Here is a 9817-nt window from a genome sequence, read left to right as displayed (position 1 = left end):
AGCCAAGCAGTGTTTAAATGAATACAGTTTGTGTGTTGTTATTTCGGGGCATAAGCTAGCCGTGCGGGCAGCGGGGTCCTGGGAACGCAGCCCCGCCGCTCATATTACTACACTACTTGTTTCCGTTTCAAATATTGTATCATTCAACCAAACTAAACATTCCTTGAGGATAGCAAACATAGCATCTGATTTGCATCTCCCAGTGATGTGCTTGGGGCTGCTTACACAGTGGGTGATCAATCAGTACCTGTTCAGTTGAATGGTCTGTGACCCATTCAGGGTGTTTCTTCAAATTCATCACCACTGAAAGCAAATAGGAGAAGGTCCCAATTCCATAGAGAGGATTTTACATCCTTCCCACATCAGCCTCATCTTTGGAAGCTCACATGTGAAGAGCCTAACGAATAGGGCAGAAAGCTTTTAATTAACAGTCGAGAGAGAAAAAAAATATGTCATTCCAATCTTCAGTTTTGTTTCTATTAGTTCACCAAGATTCAGCAGGAATTCCACTAAGGAATTGGGGTGAGCATTTGTAGAAGGAGGGAAGCATATAAATAAATCATGAGTGTCATTAAAATTTGTAAACTAATAACTTCTGGGAAGCCTTAGCAATTATCGTCAGGGTTTTCTTGGCAAACAGAAAATTAATAAATCCAAAAGGTCTCCATTTTATATTTAAAAGGCAGCATCCCTGAGAAAGGTCACTGACAGAACAATTAGAGAGGAAATAAATGGTTCAGACAACTGCTTGGGAAGCAGATGAAAGCCACAGATTCCCAAGAGGCAGGAGGATAAGACAACTCAATAGGAAGAAAGGGGTGGCAAGGAGGAGCTGCGGTGAGGTTTGGCTAGAGGCTCCTGGAGCTCCATTTGGATAGCTAAGCCTTAGTAAGATGCAATTTAAATATTTATGCACAACCAATCAATAAACACCTAAGGCACATGTTCCTTACCAGAGAAGCTCATAGTCTGAGGACAAATCATCAGTGAAATTTAAGGATGCAAAGCTGACCGTGAGCAGAGAAGGAATGCCCAACCCAGGGTTGGAAGGGTCTTCAGAAGGATGTGCCTGATAACCAGCCTTTCTCCATAAGCATTCTAACTGGGAACCCTCATTGTTCTAGGTACCCATAGGGCACATCCAGAAAGAAAAACTGGAGCCTAGTAGCTTTTCTATGAAGATAGTATCTCCCATTCTTCAAGGTGGTAGTGGAAATAAAGAAAGAGATGAGAAAGATGAATATCAAATGTCCACCAAATGTCTATTTGGGATATTTACTTATTTATTCTTGTCTCTTTTATGCCTAGATAACTACAAATTCATGTAAATTCTCTGAGTACCCATAACCCAATAACCAGAAGAAAGCTTCTAGAGAAAAATCACAATTGTGAGAAACACAGGAATGGTACAGTTGTCTCTAGTGGAGGTTTCACTTAGGACAAAAACATTGAAGTGGAAATGCCATAAAATAGACCAGGGAAGCCCCTAATCTCCGTGTCCTCACCCTGATTTTTCAAGGGAAGCACTGTGTCCTCAAAAAAGCCAATCTGATTCATCAGTTCTTTTCTCTTGAACTCTATCTAAATGTGCTGTGTCCTTTGACTGAGATCATCAGACGCTTGCATTAAATGGCAACTCTACACAGCCATCCTCGTGTTAGTGAAGAAAAACTACGACCACCTCCAGCTTAACCAGACCAAAAAACTGCAGAAGGAACACCACAAGAACAAGGAAACAGATGTCAATGCGCTGCTTTCAATCTCTTTGTTTATTTAGAAGTAGAGGGCCTCTGAATTATTAACCCAGTAGGGGCAAACAATCCCATTGCAGTGAAGTCTGGCAGGGGGTGTCATCTTGTCAAGACAGATGCTGCTTCGGGGCTTCCCTGTCGCACAGAAAATCACCAAATTCGGTTTCAGCATGGTTAAGCACAGTAAGCCAATGCAGGAGGCCGAAAGGGTACATGGGTAATTTAGTTTCTTTTTCCCTTTCCACTCTGTTAGGGAGGTAACTCTAGCACTCTAGGCTCAAACTGTAAAGTCTATCATCGTTATCAATACAGGAAAAGAAAATGAGAGATAAGCTTAGAGACTAATGGAGAAGACAGCAGAGTGTTAGAAGCCTCCCAGTGGCCCCAGCAAATGCGCCTGCAGAAGCCTGCACAAATTAGGAGTGGTGTCTTTTCATTCACATTCTAGCACTGAACTTCCAAGGTGAGTTTTATCAACATGCGAAAGTCCTGAAACCTAACACAAAAATACATCCTTATCTGACATTTATCCACTGGAAAAAGCTCATAAATCTCTATAAGTCCTCAAAATGTCACACCATATGGAATATGATTTCTGTTAACCAAAGCGGGACTGTGCCTCTTCAGTCAACTCCCTGGGTCCCTATGCCTCTTTGCCTCTTCTTTGGCTCCCGCCTCACCTATACAACAGCTCAGAGAAGCTGGCCCATAAAAGATTATCTTCAACAAAGTAGTCTTCAATATTCTGATTCCTCCCAGAGAGCCCAAGGGACAACAATCAGGGACACGCTCCTTCCTCCTTAGTTCCTGCCTTCCTACTTAAAGTTACCACTAATTACTAGAGGCTACAGAACACACCACGCCCCTTGATGATCTCGGAGTTCCCTCACAAGCTCCTATAGCAATGGATCCCTAAATGAAAAGCCAATAATGAAATAATGAAAACCCTATACAAACACACAGGGTTCTAATAATCACGAATAATTACAACAAAGTTAAGTGCTTCCTACACCAGTTACTGTCCTAAGTGGGTTTGCATTTATCATTTAATCCTTACAAGTCACTCACTAATTCATTCACTGAGCAAACATATTAAGCACCTCATGAGTGCCAGATTCTCCTCTAGGTGCTGGGGGCACAGCACTAACTGAAAATGAAAAAATAAACAAGCCTTTCTCTCTCTACAACTTAGACATTAGTGGTTGTCTGTAGGCAATAAATAAATCAATAAGTAAATATTTAACATGCAAAATAGTGATTCAGTACTGGGAAGGAGAAGGTAGGGCAGGCAATGAAATGGGAAATTCTAGGGAAAGAACTCACAGATGAGGAAATATGGAAGCAGAGATGAAATGGAAGGAGGGGCTCCCTGATCCTTGGGAATCTAAACCAGAAAGGAGTTGAGCATAGACACTGCAGGGAACTGTGTGGTGCTTGTGTCTGGGGAACCACAAGCGTACCAAGTGCACATGTGTGTTCTCTACTGTCCCCAGCTCCTATGAGGGGAAAGTGGGTCTCAGAGGTTGGTGTGGTATTGAATGACAGACTATGACAGCTCATGTACCCCATCCTGACCCTTACAATCTACCTAAAGACTGCGTTTTTACGGAAGAATCTTTGTTAGTGCCACTATATATCTTGAAATAAAATGACCCTGGATTATACAAGTGGGGGCCTTTTCTAACCACAAAGCCATGGTCAGGGGTAGGGAGGGGGCACTGATACAGGAGAATATCAGGTAAAGATAAAGGCAAGATGGGAGAGACACAATCATGAGGTCTGGGAGCAGCTTCCGAATGTGGATAGAGGTGAAATTTTACTCCCTAAAGCCTCCAGGGTGAAGTGAAGACCTAACGCTACCCTGAATTCAGGCTTCCAGACTACAAAACAGAGAGAGGAAGTGTGTCCTGCTCTAAGCCATCCACGAGGGGCAACTTGTTGTGACAGCCGCAGGAAACTAAGACACAGAGGCTAAGTACCGTGTCCAAAGGTGAGGTTACAGGGTTCGCTCGGTGTGCAAACCCACACTTAAGCTCCAGCAGTCAGATGGCAGCGTGCCTGGAGTGACTTGCTTCTATATCACATCCGCTGAAGAGCTGAGCAGCTCCCGGATTTGCCTGGCCCATCCTTGGAACTAGCCAAACCTTTTCTAAAACACGAACTGTCAGGCACAGGTGTTCCTAAACATAAGGCCAGGATTTACTGGTTGCTTTCGTAATTGGACCAAACCGACTACACAGGAGTGAGGCTTACGGTACCGTGCAGCATCTCTGTTTGGGGGCTTTAGGAAGAGCTTCTGAGCATCAATTCTCAGGCAATACTGCGTGAGTAGAATCTGCCCAGCTCTCATCTGCTAGAGGTGGGGAGAGCTTATACCTCCACCAACTTTTACTAAACAGTAAAATAGGTACGAGACCACCTATACAAAAGGATGCAGACCTCCACTATCTGATAAGTTAGCCCCCAAACTTTAATTTAGCTGACATCCCTTTCAGTGAGACCTGCTTCTGACTATCCCTCAACAAGCAGGGAGGCCAGATAATGAAGCATCTCATACTCCAGGCTCCCTGCAACAAGATCCACGAAACCCTCAGGACATGGCGCCGGGTGGTGCCGCAGTCAGATAAGTGGCCTTCAGTGGACGTATCCTCCCCAGCGCTGATGTGTGGTAGAGAAAATGAAAGGAAACGCACCAGCCCACCAGCCTGCAGCAGTAAGCACGAGCACAAGGTACCAAGTCACAGCTGCTGGTGACACTTGCTATTGCCAGTGTGTCAGCGCATGCCAGTGTGCTTGTGAGTGTGCGAGGCGTGAAACTCGGAGGCCTAAGAGCTTGCATGCCAAGCTTTCATCTTTGCATCACCAGCACACAAATAATGGCCAACTTGGCCTTAGCTTAGCCTTTTTTTTTTCAACTAGCTCTTATAACTTAAATGAACCTGTCTCTTTTAATCCACATTTTGCCGCACGGCTTGGTTACTCTGTTCTGTACCATATCTCCGACTTCTTCAGTCTCTGGTGAAATCTGCACATCTAGACTCCTCCTCCTCTTCCTCTCTCTCTTCCCGCCAGAAATCCCACCTATCCTCTCCTGCCTTGCTATTGGCCCTTCAACTCTTTATTAAACCAATTGGAAAGTGCCTTAGGCAGAGACACATCTTTGCAGGGTCCACAAATTCCACAACAGGTTTGCACACAGGTGTTCCCCGTCCAGAAGAACTCCTAGCATCACGGCTAAATCAGAGCCCTCTTCTCCATGCTGACCCTGCTCTACCATGACCCTTGTACCCCAAGACTGTCATCAAGATGCCTTCCTACCCTCCAAGGTACAAGAAGTACAGTGCAGCCAATTCACAGAAGTTTCTGGGGCCTAATAGTTTAACTCCTTTTAAAATAAAAATAAGCAAATAAACTTTTGAAGCTGAAAAAATATGTTTTTAAATAGGTTGCTGAGATATTGTCCTTTTTGCCCATTATAATATTTCATTATATAATACAAAATAAAATTAGCATCATTCTATGGGAAAAAGTGGTTCACAAAGGCAAAATCGAGTAGGCACCATAAAAACCACCATGCAGCTATGACTCTGTTCTTTCTCCATAATCAAGGCTCCTTGAAAACTGCAGCATCTTCCAAGTATCAGTGATGCTCCTGGACCAGATTCATACCTAGAGCAACAACCCCTTACTCCAGCAGCAGTCCCATAGCCAAAAGCCTCTGCTGGAATTCTCCTCCTCCACCTCCGACCAGCCCCTAGCAGACCCTGTCGGCCTTCGGAAGCAACAAAGTCCCAAGGCAGATGGACAACAGGCAAGTCCTAAGGAGCGTCAGGCCCGCTTCCCACACCCAGCTTTCCGCACCTGAGGTAAAATTCCTCTGTTCCCTCTGAAACAGGCTTCTCAGTTGTCTGGCTTACGTTTCTCCCCAGCCAAACCATGCAGGGAAGCCTTAAGATGGTCTAATCCACTTACCTCCACAGAGAGCTCTCAGTCACACTCCCCAGGTTGAAGTCATAGAGCTTCGTCAGGATCAGTATAACCTGCAAGGGGTTGGGGCGAGGGCAGAGAAGAGGGACAAAGGGGGAAAAGGAAGCTGACTTTAGTTTGTGCGGCAGTACACATGGCGCCTAGTATCACCCAGAGGAGGACTTAGTATTTATCCGCTGAGTTTGAGGAGTATTATAGGATCAAGCAAGGGGGTGCACCCCAGTAACTGGTAGCATTTATTTTAATCCTGGCAATGCCTGGCATCTGAAATAAAGCATGCCAACAGGATTTAAGTGGGCACTAACAGTGGTCTCTACACATCGGTCCTTCTGCAAGGTCAAGCCCAGGCCAGCTGGCACGATTGACTACCAAGGCCACCCAGATCAGAGACACCCCCACACACACACCTTGCATCTGATCTCAAGATGACTCTGATGTACAGAACGGGATCTAAAAGAACTAAGAGGGAACTGGGTGGACTCTTTCCATCTACAGAAGGAGTTCAAAGAGATTCTGTGTTTTCATCAGACACAAATACCTGAATGGCAACAGGCTCCGTCCCTAGTGTCCCGCTACCGCCTGCAGCTGATCGTGTGGCAACTGCCCCCATGTCACAGTAGGCAGGTCAGGGGACTTCACCAGACTCTGCGACTATCATCCTGACTCCAGTTGAAGTTAGAACGCCGCGAGCTAGAGTTGTGTGAGATATGATCAGTGCGTGACCAGAACTGGCTCTGGGCTGCCTGATCTGTCCCTGTGCCCTTTCTGTATCTCCAGCTGAGAAGCTGAGTCTCAGACAGTCCCATGCCTGCCCCCGCCATGTATCTGGGGAGCGGCTTGAACACAGCCTTCTGGCCACAAGGGTGCCGAGCGCACCGACTTTACCACATGCAGCAGCATGCAGGTGGGCAATACACATAGCCAGTTGTGTATAATTGTGTTTATCTAAATTTAATACACATCTCATTTCACTTCTCTCCTCTCCTTCCCATTCCACAGTTTAACTCCCTCCAACTCATTTGCACAGCAACCATTAAACTCTCTCGGAGATAATTAATTTCTTCTTCCGGGATGGGGCTTTCCCATTCTAGGTATCCGTTTAAGATTAAAGAAAAATAATCAGCCATTATATTGAACATTTTATGGCATTTATCTCACAACAAAGTGCTCGCCTGGAGATTTATTCTCATCCAGCACTCCATGAGGTCAATCAACCCTATCTCCGTTTCTTTTATGTAAAGGAGAAAGAAATTAAAGGAGCGAGACCACGGTCTATGGTAGGCTAAAAGGAGTCCGTGCAACGTTGACTTGGGACATCCAATTTCTCTGTGGAGCTATCGCTGGAGGCCGCGGGTTTCTCACAGTTGTGGAAGAAGCAGGGATGTGTGAAACTGGAGACTCTCCCGAGCCACCTAATGCATTACCGCACCACAAGAGCAAGGGGCACACAACCTACACAATACATGCACTCCAGGGTCGCAACCTACACAATACATGCACTCCAGGGTCACTCGGTGACCCTCATCCTTCTCACTCATAGCTAGTTTCTTCTTTGTTAAACCCTGAGATTAGGGAAGCAGCAGGATTTAACCCCTTTCTCTCCAATCGATGTGCTGCCAGAGAATTTCTTTCTGTTTAACACACACACACACACACACACACACACACACACACACACACACCAGCATTTTCCATCCTTTCTTTTAACCTTCTTTTCTCTATGCAGACATTCTCAAAAGCATGAACAGCTGTGGGCACTGGTGACATAATCTGAAAGAATTCCCCGAGGTAACCAGGGATAAGTCAGAGTGGCCATGTTGGGGTCTGCAGGAAGAAGCAGATCACCTCATTTTCCTACAGCATCATGGCCAGACAAGCTGCCCTTCCTCCAGAGAGGGGCACTGTTGACTGAAGACCCCACCTTTGGTGCTGCAAAGGGCACTGCACCCTGCTTGCCAGGTCTATATCCCCACAAGGCTACTTCCGTCAGTGACTAAGTGCAGTAGGGACACCCCGCATACTCCTTTCTCAGTGACATGGGACTCCTCTGACGAGTGACACTGACTTGGCAGTCCCCTAAAAGGCTCTGAACTTTACTGAGAACTGCATGGTAGACCCAGCTAGCCTTGCTTGTGCTGTCCTGACCTGTCTATTCCCTGTGAGGTCAACACTGCTGCACCATCCAGGAGTCACGCCTTCTCTCCCAGAACCAGTCTGCTTTTGTTCACAGGCATTTTCCCTAATGAGTTCCTCTCATGAGATCTCAGCTTTGGGTCTGCTAACTGGAGGGTCCCAATAACACATCCTGTCACCCTTTCATGTCCCGTTCCCCTGTGGGTGATTTCTACTTGTCCTCCTAGCTTATCTGCTTTCTTGATTAGAATCTTTTATTGACCCTGTCTATAAAAGCAGGCAACCCAGACCCTTGATACTGGCATTTTGAGGTTCTCCATGGTGTAGCCAATACATAGTCTCACTTTTATAGTTTTCCCAACTCTGTCCTCTGCTCTCCTCTGTCTGGGTTGCCTGAGGTCTTTCAGCTTGGTCAGCCATACTCACATCTCAGCTTTCTCGGCCCCTTTCTCGCCGCACTGACTATGCTCACATTGCTCTGGACCTTCCTGCCTGTTGCTCTGGAAACAGACCAGAGCCCAGCTTCCTTAACTAGCCTCCCAGGCTACTCTATTAGTTTTCTCTCCTCTGACGTTTTTGTTTCCAAGTGAGTCACATTATTTTCCGGTTAACATGATCTCACCAGTTCTTGGGAGTTATAAAAGTTGCCCTCCCAAACAGACAGACCATGAACAGGTTGAAGGTGGATGCTTTATTCCTGTATCCTCTTCAGAACCAGGCTCAGCACCTGAAGCTTCTTATTCAGGAAGAGCTGTTGAGCCAACAAAAAATATTGATGTTTTGGTGGAAATTCACAGATTTCAGCCAGGAATGGTGTTCAGCCTACCCAGAAGGACATGAAGTGGGGGATACTTTACAATAACTGGACTTGACTGAGTGTTCCAAGGTGGTGCTCTTTGCATTCCATATGTAATGCTGAAGCCAAAGGTCATGTAGGGAGCAAGTGGAGCTTGGTAAATGCATATTTGTTGGATTCACCCCCAGAAAGTTTGACGCAGTAGAACCTAGGCAGTGTCCACAGAGCTCCCTGGGACATCCAGAGGTTCAAACTCTGAGACTCTATTGCACACAAATGTTCTCTCAGCTCCGTGCTGTGATGCTGCCACCCACTCTACCGCAGCCAGACCCTGATCTGGGCATGCATGCTTTCTTTTAACTTGGATGGATGTAAGTTAATAGGTCAAGCAGGGACTAGTCACACCATCGTCCTCCAGTGAAAACACGAGATCAAGGGCAAGAAGCTTCCTTTCCCCTGGAGTCCAGCACAGACAAACACCAACAGAGCTATGGAGAGATGATGATGGTGTAACCTTCAGCCTCATTAACATCTGCACTGAGCAAACAAAATCAAGAGCAAAAGGAACAGGCCTTCACATCCCTGGCGTCTCTTATCACTCGGAGCCTTGCAGCAGCCTCTGGGAAAGAGAAAATGGCCAGGGAAGGACTGAGCATCAATACAGCAAACCATCTAACAGGATCCAGACTGCTGAGCAAGCACTCAGACCACAGAGAAAGAACGGAGTGTGCCTGGAAACACGCAGGATCCATGCACCGGATGGACTACAGATCCACAGCAATGCCTCGAGGGACTGCTCTAGAAGAATGGTCACGGTGGTTAAAGACAAATAAGGAAAAGCAGGGATCAAGTATTAAATTAATTTTACTACTCTGTGATATTCTCAGCAAAGCTTTGTGGGCAGGGCAGGCATTCTATCTCGGTTTACAGGTAAGTTGACATCCATAGTGGAACAAACAATTCCTCTCCCTCAGCCAGCCAGAGGCCTGGTCCCACTTGGCCCGAATCAGCCTTGCTAGCTCCGCTTGGACATCTTGTTCCTTCATGTGGTAAATGTTACAGGGCTAATGTACAAGGTTGGGGAGAGAGAGAGAGAGAGAGAGAGAGAGAGAGAGAGAGAGAGAGAGAGAGAGAGAGAGAGAGAGAGAGA

The 9817-nt window shown here is 46.2% G+C and overlaps 1 protein-coding gene across 1 annotated transcript in view; it reads right to left on the bottom strand.

The window, feature by feature from the left end:
• Positions 1-9817, bottom strand: part of Sorcs3 (sortilin related VPS10 domain containing receptor 3) — a 624914-nt gene that overhangs the window by 437344 nt on the left and 177753 nt on the right. Inside the window, exon 2 of the mRNA XM_005352452.2 lies at positions 5724-5791. Within this exon, the coding sequence (XP_005352509.1) occupies positions 5724-5791 (68 nt within the window). The remainder of the gene's footprint in view (positions 1-5723; positions 5792-9817) is intronic.

This window comes from Microtus ochrogaster, chromosome 8 (assembly GCF_000317375.1).
Source record: "Microtus ochrogaster isolate Prairie Vole_2 chromosome 8, MicOch1.0, whole genome shotgun sequence".
Taxonomy (NCBI): domain Eukaryota; kingdom Metazoa; phylum Chordata; class Mammalia; order Rodentia; family Cricetidae; genus Microtus; species Microtus ochrogaster.
The sequence above is the reverse complement of the archived record's forward strand: the minus strand, read 5'-3'. Positions and strand labels throughout refer to the sequence as shown.